This window comes from Acinonyx jubatus, chromosome B3, assembly GCF_027475565.1.
Source record: "Acinonyx jubatus isolate Ajub_Pintada_27869175 chromosome B3, VMU_Ajub_asm_v1.0, whole genome shotgun sequence".
NCBI lineage: Eukaryota > Metazoa > Chordata > Mammalia > Carnivora > Felidae > Acinonyx > Acinonyx jubatus.
This window is the reverse complement of record NC_069386.1, coordinates 57635909-57651466: the sequence shown is the minus strand read 5'-3', so window position 1 is coordinate 57651466 and position 15558 is coordinate 57635909. Positions and strand designations below refer to the sequence as shown.

Sequence of the window (15558 nt, the reverse complement as noted above, 5' to 3'; positions counted from 1 at the left end):
TGGTTGAATACTCTTGATTTTTCTGCCTTAGTTCTCTATTATATTTTAAATAGAGCTGGGAGTAGGAATAAATGATAATGTTTGAAAACAATGAATTTATGAGATCACTTTCAAAGAGGAGGCTGGTGCTTTTATTCTGCTGCACCAATTCTCAGCTCCTTTAGGAATACAGCCCACTAGGGGTACGTGGGTGGCTCAGTTGGTTAAGCGTTTGACTTAGGCTCAGGTCATGATCTCACAGCTTAGCAAGTGGGTTCCATCCCTGCATTGGGCTCTGCAGACAGCTCAAAGCCTGGAGCCTGTTTCAGATTCTGTGTCTCCCTCTCTCTCTCTGCCCCTCCCCTACTCACACTCTGTCTCTCTATCTCTCAAAAATAAATATTAAAAAAAAAAAAAAAAAAGGAATGGAGCCCACTGTCCTGGAGTGCTGAAATGGGCAGCAAGAAAGATAAATTCATTTTAGCTGTTTTTTTTTTTTCCAAAGGTATCTTCCAGCCCCTCCTCCAACATCGACCCAGGCAACTATGGTGAAGTGCATGATCTGATCACCCAGATACCTTCTCAAGTGCAGATACAAGATATTACTAAGGAGCTACACTGCCCACTGTGTAATGATTGGTTCCGTGATCCATTGATGCTAAGCTGTGGCCACAACTTCTGCCAGGCTTGTATCCAAAACTTTTGGAAGCAGCAAGTAAAGGAAACATTCTGTCCTGAGTGTAAGATGCTATGTCAATATAGCAACTGTACATTCAACCTTGTGCTAGAGAAACTGGTAGAGAAGATTAAGAAGCTACCCTTACTCAAGGGCCATCCACAGTGCCCAGAGCATGGAGAGAACCTGAAACTATTCAGTAAGCCCGATGGGAAACTGATCTGCTTTCAATGCAAAGATGCTCGGTTGTCTGTGGGGCAGTCTAAAGATTTCCTGCAGATCTCCGATGCTGTCACTTTCTTCATGGTGGGTGAGCCCTGGGCCTTGAATAATGCCTTAGGAGAGCTGGGAAAAATCTTTTGTAGGGTTTCTTCTTTTTTCAGCCCCACCCCTCTATTCAGATGATTATTAGTAAGCTTAGAAAATACAACATATCTTGCAACGTTCTTTCTCTAGAGTTGCTGATGATAGGAAAGAACAGTGGAGTAGCTCTAAGCCTACTCCCCCCTCCCCCAATCAAATATTTACTTACACTCTGCAATGACAGCACTCTACTAGACACTGGGTAGAATGTGGATGTACAAGATATTGCTCTTGTTATAAAAGTCTTGAAATTTAGGCAAGTTCAAAATGAATAAAACAACAGAAGCAAGACATTCTACTATTGAGAGCTAAATTTCATCACATTTGTAATATTCATAAATATTTAGAATTTCAGAGAAGATTAGAGAAAACTGAAATAGGGGATGTGTGGTGAAAGAAAGCTTGAATTGGGAAATCATTTGCATTTTAATGGGCAGAAATGGGAAATGAGTGCTCTAAGTGATAATAATGTAAGTAAAAGTAGAGACAGTGAGAACAGTATAACTTCTAGAGTAGAAGATGTAGAGTTCTATTACCTTCTTCAACCCCCTACAGTAAGCTAATAAGAGCATAAAACTGAATTTTTCTGCTGCTTGTTATATTCTTCACAATTCTTAGAAGAGACAGGAATTGTAGTTCAGGGTAAAGGAAAGATTTTTGCAGCAAGAGCTTTCTTTTTTTTTTTTTTTCTTCTCACACTCTGGGGCTTTAGGAGAGATGTCCCTATGGTCCTTCATCTCCCAAGTTAGTGTGGATTAAGTCTGTGTGGTATTCCCAGGAGGAGCTCACCATCCACCAGGGTCAACTGGAGACAACACTGAAGGAACTTCAGTCTCTGAAGAATATGCAGAAAGATGCTATTGCTGCTTACAAGGTGAGAAGCAGGGCAGAGGGGCTATGAGATAGACCGGGAACACTTTCCTTGTAACTTCAGCCATGTGAGTGTAAAGGATACACTAAATGGCACCTGGGCTATAGCATTGGAAAATGGATACTGTAGGATGGAAGGAAATACAGCAATGAAGTAAGTTCTCAATGGTTCTTCAACAGAGAGAGCACACTGAACTTTCCCATTATATGCTGATCCTTCTTATGTCCCCATCTTTAGGTGATTGTTCTGGGTTTGTGATCTGTCTGGTCTTCCCTTTATATATGGCAAAATAAGGAATTTATCAGAAAAATGCACTAAGGATTACTATGTCCAAAGAAATACCTTTCTTTTGAGTTTACAATCAGGCTACCTCTGATTGAAGGTCTCTTGGATTGCTGGTTTTTATCATCTGATTTGATCTTTTCTAGCTCCCCTCAAACTAAATAAATAAACTATTGCTGTTTTATATATACAGGGGATCTAGGACAATTAATAGTTAGAAACTTGGCAAAGCAGTCCCTGGGTTAGGGGGCTAAACTGGGAGTTCTGTTTCTTCATTAATTATTCTATGGAGGAGGGTATTCTCTGGCATTTGGCATTGTACAGAAATATGCACAATGAGAGAAAGAAGAAGGATAGATGGAAATAATGTCTCCAGAGAATGTTGTTTCTGTTGTAAGAGTTCCTAGTTCAGCTATTACAGTCAACATTCATTCATTAAAAAAAAAATTATTGAGTGGGTAAGGCATTATACTAGATACTATATTACACTAGGGTGGGAAACGGATTAAAGGGATTGAGTGATCCCATCAATAGCAATAAAATGACAACTGTGATAATTACTATGAATGAAGGTAAAGCGTGCTACAAGAGCATATACATGAAGAACTAATTTAGGCTAGGGAAAGGGTATTCTCTGAGGAAATCACCTATTAAAAACTGAGAACCAGGGGCACCTGGGTGGCTCAGTCAGTTAAGTGTCCGACTTCAGCTCAGGTCATGAGCTCACTATTTGTGAGTTTGAGCCCCACATTGGTCTCTGTGCTGACAGCTCAGAGCCTGGAGCCTCCTTCAGATTCTGTGTCTCCCCCTCTCTCTGCCCCTCCCATGCTCATGCTCTGTCTTTCTCTGTCTCTCAATAATAAATGAACATTAAAAAAATTTTTTTTAATTGAGAACTGAAGGATAAGTAACTTAGCCAAGGGAACTGATTGAGAGGAATATGAAGGAAGTGGCCTGGAGAAGAATGTTCTATGAAGAGCAAAGAACATATGGAAAAGTCCTGATAGGAAACTAGTTGCTATATTAAACAGAGAGAAGCTAATAAAATTAGATCATGGTAAGCAAAATGAGATTGAAGAGGTGGATATGGGCCCAATTATGTGGGCCCTGGGAGATAAATTAGGAATTTTGAACTTCATCCTATGAATAATGAGAAGGCATTAAAGGGTTTAGATAGGACATGATTTCATCTTATTTTGAAAATATCAGTCCAGTGGCTGTGAGAAGAGAGACAATGACAGGATAATGGTTAGAAGGCTACTGCAGTAATCCCAGAGAATAGTGAGAGTGGCTTGGACAAGAGAAGCAGTGGAGATAGAAATAAACAGCTTTGGCATATATTTTGGAGATTGAAAAAAAAAAAACCTGGATGTGGTGACTGATTAGATGTGAGGGGTGAGTGGAAATGTCAAATAGGTAGTTGGATACAGGAATCTAGACCTTGGAAGTTGGTCTAGGATGGAAATAAGAAGTCAGCATACAGACTGATTTAAATCTGTGTGAGAAGAGGAGATTACCTAGAAAGAGAATGTAGAATGAGAAGGGGAAAGAGCCCAGGAAAAAAAATCAAATAACTCTAATATTCAGAGCTTGGTTAGAGGATACAAAACCAACAAATAAGACTGAGAATAGTAGTGAAATAGGCAAAAGGAAGACTGGAGATGTGTGAGCTAGAGGATAGAGTGAATTTTAAGTGTGCCATTACAATGATGGACCATAGAATCCAACCTGGACAAAAGGGGACATGGAGACAGAGAAGATGAACAGAAATGGAGGGGGTCAATGAATAAGAGGTTTCAATGATACCCAATAATTGTTTCTATAGAGGTATCTGACTAAGTGAGCATAATAAGTTAATTTTGGGGTTCCTGGGTATCTCAGTTGGTTAAGCGTTGACTCTTGATTTTGGCTCAGGTCATGACCTCATGGTTTGTGAGCTGAAGCCCCACATTAGGCTTTGTGCTGCCAGCATGTGGAGCCTGCTTGGAATTCTCTCTCTCCTCTCTCTCTGTCCCTTCCCCTGCTCGTGATTGTGCACGCGCTTTCTCTCTCAAAATAAATAAATAAACTTAAAAAAAATTTGTTTTAAAGAGTTAATTTTGGAGGTAGTGAAATGGCTGGGGATGATAAAGTCCCGTGTGATTAAAAGAATGAGTAGATACAGGGGAGATCACTAGAAATGATGAGGATAGGATCTGAGAAGCCTGGATGTCAGATGGTTCACCGCTCAGGATGTTGCAGTTACCTGAGAAAAAGGGTGTTAAGTGTAGCAGTTATCAATTTCAGTGCTTCAGACATTGTCCATCTCCTGCTTCTTCTATGTTGTCTTGGTAGCAGAAGTGGCATCCACCCTCCCCCCAGCTCTGATTTCTAGATAAGAATAGTTCTTTCAGCCTCGTTATGGCCCCAGTCTGACAGCATCACTTGGTAGACACTGGTTTGTACTTCTGGGTAGGAAAGTACTATCATTCATTGCAGGATATTTAACTAATTAATTAACCCCACAGCCTTATATGGCATTGGTTACCACCTCAGTACTGTAATAGGAACCTAAAGACCACTTTTGATGATTTCCTTCCTAAACTATTAAACTGACAGAAAAACAAAGTAAATCTCCCAAAGGATTCCTATTAGTATGGTTAAGTGATGATACTCAAGAGTCATTTTTATGCATTTTCCTGTTATGGTATTTCCCGCATTGTGTGAGTATTGATGGTGTGAGCCCCCATCCCCAAGAGCTAGTCTCAGTAATTACCATGGTGATGATCATGGAGGTTTCCAGGAAAACAAGCTACATCTGCAGCAACACATCTCCTTGGAGTTTCTAAAGCTACATCAGTTCCTGCACAGCAAAGAAAAGAACATTTTAAATGAGCTCCGAGAAGAGGGGAAAGCCTTGAACAAGGATATGGAGCTGAATCTGAACCAGCTTCAGGAACAGTGTCTCCTAGCCAAGGAGATGTTGGTGAGCATCCAGGCACGGATGGAACAGCAGGATCCCTTCAACTTCCTCAAAGTAAGACTCCATATTAACATAATTATGGGTACACCAGTTAGGGGAAAGAGGGCTGGAAAAGACATAGAAGCAGCTTTTCCCCACCAGGAGGGGAAAAAAAAGAACTGCTGTAGTGCTTTTAAGATTTTCTGGGAGAAATGCAGAAGGCTACTTTTGCCTTACACTCAGTAGAAAGCTTTGCCTTCACCCTCCTAAAAAAAGATAATAAATGCCCTTAGTAATGGTATCTATTAATATTTTAATGTTTCTTCATAAAGAATTTTGAAGATTTGTTTCTCAAAAATAAGAATGTTGAAACTTAGATTGGCTTTCAATTGACCTGTTTGAAAGGTGTTTGCCAATATTTACTATGTGAAGCTTCACCTCCGAAGTGTCATTGATTATCACCTTAGCACTCAGAAGTTTACTTAGCCAGAGTTAGAGAAAGTGGCTTCGGGTCTGGAAAACCTACACTATTTTTCTCCTGAGACCATTTGGCAGTATAGGTAGAAATAGCCTAGCTATTAATTTCTCCCCTTGTTTCATGTAAAAGGCAACACTAGAAAATCAGAATAAGATAAGGCCAGTTTATCCTGGGTTAGATGAAGGATACCGATCAGAAAAGATATATGGAGGTTGGGATGAATTGGAATGGCAACATCTGCACAGAATTTCAGTATTGATGATAAAATTCTGGTGGTGGCCAGTATCACCAAAGAAATTTCTGGAGTTGATGAGCAGGCGTCTAATTTCTTTATTGCTCCTTTTCTCTTCTAGGATATCACATCTCTCTTGGATAGGTAAGTGTTTCTATATGGTATTAATATCCTTCCTCCAGTTCCTGGAGGATGTCTAAGAATAAGTGATTTATGTCCCCTTCAGCTTGGAACAAGGAACAAAGGTGCTGATACCCAGAGAGCTGATCTCCAGAAAGTTGAACCCAGGCCTGTACAAAGGTCCCATCCAGTACATGATGTGGAGGGAAATGCAATCCTCTCTCTCTCCAGGTATCAGAGGGTCATAGCTATTGGTTCCTGGGTCTCCTAATCTCTGTTTCTTCTGTGGGAACTCTTCTGTGGCCCTAATTAGTACAGTAAAACCTTGGATTGCAAGTAACTTGTTCAGTGAGTATTCTGCAAGACAAGCAAACATTTCTAATAAATTTTAACTTGATAAACAAGTGATGTCTTGCAATATGAGTAGTACGTGACACCAAATGTCACATGATCATAACTAAACCAATGGTTTCTCTCTCTCTCCTGTGTCTCTCTCTCTGTGGGATTGTGAGCAATTGTCAGTGCAATGCCACATTTCCATGAAATCCTCAAAAGGAGGCAAAAGCAAGTGTTATTGGATAGGTTCCTTGTTAAAGTTGCACGAAAAGAAAGACTCCATTGAGCCAATAGATAGCAGTGATTCTGTTAGTGATAGTGAAAGTCGTCCTACACAATAACCCTCCCTTTGTTTCCCTCACACCAGCCATGAAGGTTTTCAAAGGTAAATGCGGGTTAATTTGTTTATTTGTCTTTATGTTTTGTATTTTTTAAGTTTATTTTTCAGAGAGACAGAGACAGTGTGAGTGGGGGAGGGATAGAGAGAGAGGGGGAGAAAGAATCCCAAGCAGACTCTGCACTGCAAAACAGAGCCCAAAGGGAGAGAGAGAGAGAAAATTCCAAGCAGGCTCCTCCCTGTCAGCACAGAGCCCAATGTGGGGCCCCAACCCATAAACCATGAGATGATGACCTGAGCTGAAGTCAGATGCTTAACTGACTGAGCCACCCAGGCGTCTCCCCACTGGTGTATTTTTAAATTTCAGTTATTGAGTTCTTCATCTCTGATTTTTAATATTTTCTATGTCTTTGTTGAAAGTCTCACCGAGATTCTCCACTCTTAAGTCCAATGAGTATCTTATGACCATTACTTTGAATTCTTTGCCAGGCATATTGTTTATCTCCATTTAATTTAGCTCTTTTGTGGTGATTTTGTCCTGTTCTTTCTTCTTCTTCTTTTTTTCTTTTTAAGTTTTATTTATTTAAGTAATCTCCACACCCAACACAGAGCTTGAGCTCATGACTCCAAGATGAAGAACTGTACATTCTTCTGAATGAGCCAGCCAGGCACCCCTGTCCTATTCTTTCATTTGGGACACATTCCTCTGTCTCCTCATTTTGTCTAACTTTCTGTGTTTGTTTCTATGTATTAGTAAAATCAGTTATGTCTCCTGATCTTGAAAGTAGAGGTCTTCTTCTTAGAAGTCCTGTGGTGGCCTGTAGCACAATATCCCCTGTTTACCAGAAGCAGGAGCTTCAGGGGTGTCTCCTATGGGGGTGCACCCCATTATTGTGGCTGAGCCTCATTTGCTTTCAGTTCAGTTGTCTTCATAGGCCCACTTTGCCCATTGTGGGCTGGGTTTGGCCCCTGTGATGTTAAGAGGCCAGTCTGGGGCCATCATGGGCTTGTAGTTGGGCAGTGTCAGCAGTCAGATCAGATGCCTGCCTTCAGTCTGTTTGCCAGGGCTGTGGTTGCACTGAATTTTAGGGTGCTCTCCCTGCCTTGTCCCCTGAGAGGCTTTTGTTGGTGGGTGGGGCCTGCAGTCAGGCTAGATGTCTTCTGGGGCTATAGACACACTGATTGACAGGGCATTCTCTGTACTGCCAGTTACAAGGTTTGGCTGCTGGGACTGTAAGTTTACTGGTGTGTGTTGTTATCTTCCAATAAGGGCAATTTTAAATGAGTGGAATTTGGAGCGGGGGTGCCTGGGTGGCTCAGTCAGTTAAGCCTCTGACTCTTGACTTTGGCTTAGGTCATGATCTCACGGTTCATGAATTTGAGCCCTGCATTGGGCTCTGCACTGACAGCGGGGAGCCTGCTTGGGATTCTCTGTCTCCTCTTTCTCTGCCCTTCCCCAACTTATGCACGTGCTCTCTCTCTCTCTCTCAAAAAGAAATAAACAAAACAAAAAAAAAAAAAGGAAGAAAGAAAAAGAAATAACCTGAAACTTTAAAAAATAAGTAAATAAAAGGGTGGAATGGGTAGAAGTTATACTGTGAAGGGTTCAGGAGGGATTTGGAATGAGGCAGTAGTGAAGGGAATAGATCACTCACTTGCGAAGGTTCACTAAGAAGGGAAGATGTGAACATGGCAGCAGAGTTAAAAGAGGACTTAAAAAAAATTATTTATTTTAAGTAATCTCTACACCCAACGTGAGGCTTGAACCCATGACCCTGAGATCAAGAGTTGCATGCTCTTTTGACTGAATCAGCCAGGCACCCCAAAAGAGGACATTTATAAAAAAATTTTTTTAATGTTTATTTATTTTTGAGAGACACAGTAACAGAGTGAGAGCAGGGGAGGGGCAGAGAGAGAGGGAGACACAGAATCTAAAGCAGGCTCCAGGCACTGGGCTATCAGCACAGAGCCCAACATGGGGCTTGAACCCACCAACTGTGAGATCATGACCTGAGCCAAAGCTGGACGCTTAACCGACTGAGCCACCCAGGCGCCCCAAAAGAGGGCTTTCTAAAACAGACTGAGGGAGAACAGCCTAAAGAAAGGCAGAAACCAATGGTATAAGACAGTGGATAACTGGTGGTAGTAGGGAAGAGTGAGTGAGATCTAGAAAGAGAAGTACTGACTTTCCTCAGTTTCCTCTGAAAATGGAGAGGAGATAAAATAGTAAAAGCAAACAATTTTCATCAGATGGAACTTGCAGTAGACATGGGACAAAATGAGGGATTCCTATAAGATGTACTATAATTTCTCTATGAAGCAGGAGAAGAAGTCATCTGCTGGCAGTGAGGAAGGAACAGATGTTTGAGGAGAGAGCCAAAAGTCTGAAATTGCTGTGAGAAACTGGAGAGAGTTTGATTTAGGAAATACAGTAGAGGTGATGGTCGAGCACAGAGTGGAAATAATGAATCTGTAATAATATCTACACATGTACAATTTTGTGATTTTCCTCCAGCAGTGGTCAGGAATTGGCATTTGAATTTTGACAGCTGGATAGATCCAGAGTTGGAGAGTTACATGACAAATGCTGCAGATACAAGGTTAAAAATGATAAGGTTATTGGCAATAAAGCTGCCAATACTAAGCAGTTTAGGGAAGGATTTTAAGCCAGAAGGCAGACAGATCAGGATGGTAAGGAGAAATGAGGCACTAGAGTTGTTAATGAAGTCAAGTAATGGTTGTAGGGGGAGATGAGAGTGAGAAAATAAAATATAAGAGAATGGGATATCTGAGTTTAAGATTTTAGAGAATGGAGTCAGAAATCACTAGCAGTAAAGCCAAGGACGTACAAGAATGGAAAAATGGCTATATCCAAAGGATAGTGAAATCCCTTGAGATGATGAGCTGGAGTTGGGATAGTGGTGTACAGTTAATCCAAAGCGCAGAGAATATAATCAGGAAGTCTGTACATAACAACATCAAATAGAGATAGAGAGTAATATGAGATGTAATGACAAGAGCCTCAAAAGAAGAGTGATTTTTACATGAGGATAAGGATTAGAGTAAGGGCCTAGAAGTGGGGGTGGTGGCTCCTGGATCTCTGGCTCTGAATTTAGAAAACTAATAGTTTCATGGACTTTTCAAGTTGTATTTTTTGGAGAAGAAATAGGTTTCTGTTAAAGTAAGGAGGTGATAAGAGAATTCTGTAGAGTGGGGATACTGGAGAGTTACTTAGGGAGGGAGTTCTGAAGGGCAGAGTGGAAAGGGTTTGGTAGGAGCAATGGGAGGATGGGTGAAGGTACAGGAAGCAAAGAACAGAATAATGGGGATAAGAGTACATGGAGGGTAAATCATTGGATGGGTCTACATTATGGGTTTTGGCCAAGGATAACAGGAATATGAAACATGGTGGAATTAGTTAATGTCAAGGATTCAAATGGAACTTTGAAGTTTATTTATTTATTTAACAAATAGTTACTTGAATACCCAGGAACAGTTCCCAATTTTGAAGGTATGTAAGGAAATAAGACAGATGAAGTCCCATCCTGTCACAGATTACAGTCTAATGGAGGAAATGGACAATGGTAACAGTAAGTAATGTCACACAGTGATAACCATTGTCAAGAAAGTCAAGTAAGGTACATTCAGTAAGTATTTATGAGCAAAAAGAAAGATAGGGTACAGACAGTGATGAATAGATGAACATGCTATTTTAGACAGAAGGGCCAGAAAAAAACCTCTTTGAAGAGGTAACTCCCCCTCCCTATGTTTCACTGTGGATATTTCCAAACATACAGAAAAGCTTAAAGAATTTTATAGTGAACATCACTATACCTACCTAGATTCTATCACTAACATCTTACTGAACTTGCATTAACAAAGGCTGGAATAAGGTGAAGGAGTGAACCACATGGGGAAAGAGTGTTTTAGGACAAGGAAAGAAAGTGTAAAGGCCCTAAAATCTGAATGAGTTTGATACATTCAAGGAACAGCCAAAAGCAAAAGTGATTGGATCAAAGTAAATAAGGGAGATGTGTATTAGGAGATGAGGTCACAGAGGTAGGTAAATCATGTAGGTCCTGTTTGCTCTGTAAGGACTCTGGATTTTATCTTGGGAGTGATGGAAAGTGTAAGAGTTGAGTAGGAGAACTGGATGATCTCATTCATATTATGGCAGAATAGGTTGTGGATGGGCAAGAGTGGAGACAGGACAGTTAAAAAGCTATTGCAAATAGTTCCAGGCCAGCAGTATTTAAGAAATCATCTGTCTCTATATTATGAGTAGGCTCAGATTACATTTTAAAGGTGGAGCTGACACAGAATTTACTGTTGGGTTGAATATGGTATGAGAAGAAAAGAGTGAAGGCAAAGCTGACTCCTAGGAATCTTCAGAGCTATGGCAGGTTGAGTTAGCTGGAGGTGTCAGAGGCTTGATGACAAAAGCAGACTAGGTTCTAAAAAGGTTGATAAGAAGTCTGGATGATACTTCCAAAGAAATCCAGTCCTTGCATTGGAAAGAGCAACAACTTAAGGTAAACGGGGATATGGGAGGGAGGGAAGATTCAGCCTATATGAAAAAGTCAGGATTCTACAAAGTCCCTTGTTGGAAAAGAAATCCTTGGGATGATAAAAAATAAGACTCTGGCTTTTCTGGGAAGAGAGAGCTGGACTGGACTGATCTCACTTCCAAGGATAAATAAATCCATTAACAACAAATGTATGCATGTATGTATCTGTGTCCTTTATGTGAACATATTGTCTTTATGTTTCCTTTATCAAATTTTGTGCCAAGGTTTGATTATCTTACAACTAAAATTTGTGTTTTCTTGCTGACATGCTTCCAACATCTCTTCATTTAGAAATTCCTTTTTATAGTGCTGTCCACTTACTTGTCTAAACCAATGCTTATCAAATGGCCTGCGATGAGGACCAGTTTTTTTAATGTTTATTTATTTTTGAGAGAGAGAGAGAGAGAGAGCAAGTGGAGGAGGGACCACGAGGATGGGGAACAGAGGATCTGAAGTGGGCTCTGCGCTGACAGCTTCAGCACTGACAGCAACGAGTCCAGGGCTCAAAATCACAAAATGCCAGATCACAACCGTAGCCCAAGTTGGAAACTCAGTCGATTGAGCCAGGTGCCCCAGATGCCCCAAGGACCAGGTTTTAAAATCTCAACCTGTCATAGACTGATGTGTTTGTGGAACAGAGTATAAATTAATTACCTGAAAAAGTGGAATTTAAGAAAATTACGAAGTACAAGACTGGTTGTTTAATTATTAGATTCAACTGACATAAAATTACTGTCAGATTGCTATGAAAATTTCTAAGAGCTTAACTCTTAATTTCTGTACTATTTTGTCCCAGACTGGTAACCAAACACTCTGAATAGCAGTGGCATAAACCACTCCACATCTCAAAAGTCCCATTATCTATTAAGCCAAATGTAAACTTCTCACCACTGTCCTCTAAACCCTTACCAGTTAGCTCAGACTTACCTGCCTGTAACAGGCAAGCCCTTACCTTCCCTCCCACATAAGCTACTGTTTTTATTCCTTTCTTGCCTTTGTTTACTCAATACATGCAGAATATATCTCACAGATGTTATATCATAACTGAAATGTTTTTTGTCCTTAGAAAGTTCTCCCAGAACAAACTTACCTAATTTTTATCCCATCAGCATTTGTATTTTCTTACATTTGGTCGAACATATTAATATTATTTGTATTGTTTTCTTTGTTACAGCATAAATTGGTTCAGAGTAAAGTCAGATTTTTACCACAAATTAAAAGATATCTAGAATACAGCCACATGGGTATAAAACAACAAAAAGTATTTAAGTGATTACCTGCCTACGAGTATATGTACATGGGAAGATAAATTACTGGTGTCTGTGTAAATACTGTCTTTTACTTGGGGAATTTATATTCATCCATTTTCTCCCTATCCCTGCTTTATTTTCTTACTAGGCCTATCTCCATTAACTCTGGACCCTAAAACAGCTCACCCAAATCTGATGCTCTCCAAAAATCAAACCAGTGTGTGGCATGGTGACATTAAACAGGTAATGCCTGATGATCCAGAGAGGTTTGACTCAAGTGTGGCTGTGCTGGGCTCAAAAGGCTTCACATCTGGGAAGTGGTACTGGGAAGTGGATGTGTCAAAGAAGACAAAGTGGACAGTTGGAGTCGTCAGAGAATCCATCATTCGGAAGGGCAGCTGTCCTCTAACTCCTGAGCAAGGATTCTGGCTTTTAAGACTAAGGAACCAAACTGATCTAAAGGCTCTAGATTTGCCTTCATGCAGTCTGAAACTGACTAACAACCTCAACAAGGTGGGAATATACCTGGATTATGAAGGAGGACAGGTGTCCTTCTACAATGCTAAAACCATGACCCACATTTACACCTTCAGTACCACTTTCATGGAGAAACTTTATCCCTACTTCTGTCCTTGCCTTAATGATGGTGGAGAGAATAAAGAACCATTGCATATCTTACATCCACAGTAATTACTCATACTATTGTGTAAATTCAGAGCGTTATTAAAGAGATATTGAAATAGTTTACCAGTCTCACTGGTTTCTCTTCCCAATTTATGGGGAACTCTGGAATAATGAAGGAAAGATTCACAAACTAAATTCCATTCTCAGTATCTTAAGTGGATTTCACTGGAGCTTTTCAAGATGTCATTCTAATTCTCTGGGGTCTTCTATGACAGGAGCCACTCTTCACGAGAATGATCATCACACTATTGTTACTGGAGCAAATCGCAACTTGAGTTTTGATGCTTGGGAACCCTTTTCAAACATGCCCAGAAATTCTATTATGCTGTCATTATTCTCAGCACAAGACTCTTAGTAGATAAATTTTCAGATGTGTACTCTTCTTCCTATTTAATTATCTTTTAATATACAATTTGCAATACAGTTCTTTTCTAGAACTTGTTACCGTAGTTTTTAAAAAACTGCTCCAGAAATTTATAGAAAAAATAGGAAACGGTCTGGGCTAGTTTATAATCTTGTCTCGAATTCTCTCAAGATAGTTTTTGGTCCAATGAGCCTGACTCTCTTGGTCTCTTTTTCTTGCTTTAATCTACCTTCGGGAATACTTGTTCCATACTCAAATACATTTAAGTATTTCAGAGTACTTTTGACTATGTCCTTTTCATCATTCCTGCCTATAATTTATTTATTTATTATGATTTTTTAATGTTTATTTACTTATTTTGAGAGAGAGCGAGCAAGTGGGAGAAGGAGCAGAAAGAGAGGAGAGAGAAAAAAAAGAGGTTCATCTAAGGATGAATCCTAATCAGGCTCTGCATTAACAGCATGGATCCCGATGCGGGGTCTGATCCCACAAACCATGAGATCATGACCAGAGCCAAAATCAAGAGTTGGACGCTCAAATGACTGAACCCGCCAGACTCCCCTCATCATTCCTGCCTATAATTTAAATATTAATACTTTTTATCTTATTCTCTCTAGTATATTCATCCACCAGTGTGTTCCTTCTAAGTCTAAAGCTCTTAGCATCACTCATCTCAGCAGTACTCTTGATGAACCATCCCTTCTTTTCCTTTGAAGTCCCATCTAACTGGGCTCCATCCTCTATATCTAAAAGGCTTTTTTTGGGGGGGAGGGAGGTTATTTAGGACCTGCAGTACTGGCCCTTTAAAATTACAATTAGCACAGCTCTTTGGCAGGGTAAAAGTCCCCTGTCTTATCAATCACATTGGGAAGGACACACACATGCCATAGGTAATATTCCTGCAGTGTTGGCAATACATATACAATATAATCATATTATAGCTGCTGATTTGGGTAAACAGTCATGACATTATGATGGTTATTTTTAAGAAATTACTTAAAAAAAATAAGTCCCTTTCAATCAGAATGTAATAAGGACTTGTTTTGTGCCTGAAATCTCACTAGATTTTTTGAAGCATGAACCCCAATGTTTATAGCAGTGCTATCAACAATAGCCAAATTATGGAAAGAGCCCAAATGTCCCTTAACTGATGAATGGATAAAGCAGATGTGATAAATACACACACAGACACACACAATGGAATAGTACTCAGCGATGAAAAAGAATGAAATCTTGCCATTTGCAACAACATGGATGGGACCAGAGGGTATTATGCTAAGCAAAATAGTCAGAGGAAGACAGATATCATATTATTTCACTCATATGCGGAATTTGAGAAATCAACAGATGAATATAGGGGAAGGGAAGGAAAAATAAGATAAAAACAGGGAGGCAAACTGTAAGAGACTCTCAAATACAGAGAACAAACTGAGGGTTGATAGAGGGGAGGTGGATGGAGGGATGAGTTGAATGTGTGATGGGCATTAAGGAGGGCACTTTTGGGGATGAGCACTGGGTGTCATATGTAAGAGATACATCGCTGGGTTCTATCCCTGAAGCTAAGACTATACTATATGTTAACTAACTTGAATTTAAATTAAAAAAAAAAAGTTCATTTAAGGAGACTTAAATTCAGAAGCTTGGACCCCACCCAAGACCAACTAAATCAAAATCTCTAGCAGGTGGAGTCTGGGCATTTATAGGTCTAAAAGATCTCAGATAAAGAGCAGCTGGCTGGCTCAGTTGATGGAGTGTATGACTCTTGATTTCAGGGTTGTAAGTTCAAGACCCACATTGGCTGTAGAGATTACTTAAAGATAAAATCTTTTAAAAATGTAAATAAAGGGGCGCCTGGATGGCTCAGTCGGTTGGGCGTCTGACTTTGGGTCAGGTCATGATCTAGCGGTCGGTGAGTTCGGGCCCCGCATCGGGCTCTGGGCTGACAGCTCAAAGCCTGGAGCCCGTTTCGGATTCTGTGTCTCCCTCTCTCTCTGACCCTCCCCTGCTCATGCTCTGTCTCTGTCTGTCTCAAAAATAAATAAATGTTAAAAAAAAAGTTTAAAAAAAAGTAAATAAA

At 40.1% G+C, this 15558-nt stretch overlaps 1 protein-coding gene and 1 long non-coding RNA gene across 9 annotated transcripts in view; one reads left to right on the top strand and one right to left on the bottom strand.

Moving 5' to 3' along the window:
* The window catches only part of TRIM69 (tripartite motif containing 69), a 39109-nt gene extending 25931 nt beyond the window's left edge, over positions 1-13178 (top strand). Inside the window, exons 2-7 of one of the 7 annotated variants that reach the window (XM_027067151.2) lie at positions 485-854; positions 1797-1892; positions 4946-5187; positions 5944-5966; positions 6049-6173; positions 12582-13178. In XM_027067151.2, the coding sequence (XP_026922952.1) occupies positions 485-854; positions 1797-1892; positions 4946-5187; positions 5944-5966; positions 6049-6173; positions 12582-13123 (1398 nt within the window). In that variant the 3' untranslated portion in view covers positions 13124-13178. Of the gene's footprint in view, positions 1-484; positions 962-1730; positions 1893-4945; positions 5188-5943; positions 5967-6048; positions 6174-12581 lie in introns of those variants that run through there. The other 6 variants (XM_015064818.3, XM_015064819.3, XM_027067150.2 and 3 more) reach the window with 6 other exon arrangements.
* The window catches only part of LOC128315955 (uncharacterized), a 55938-nt gene that overhangs the window by 33876 nt on the left and 6504 nt on the right, over positions 1-15558 (bottom strand). The window lies entirely within an intron of this gene.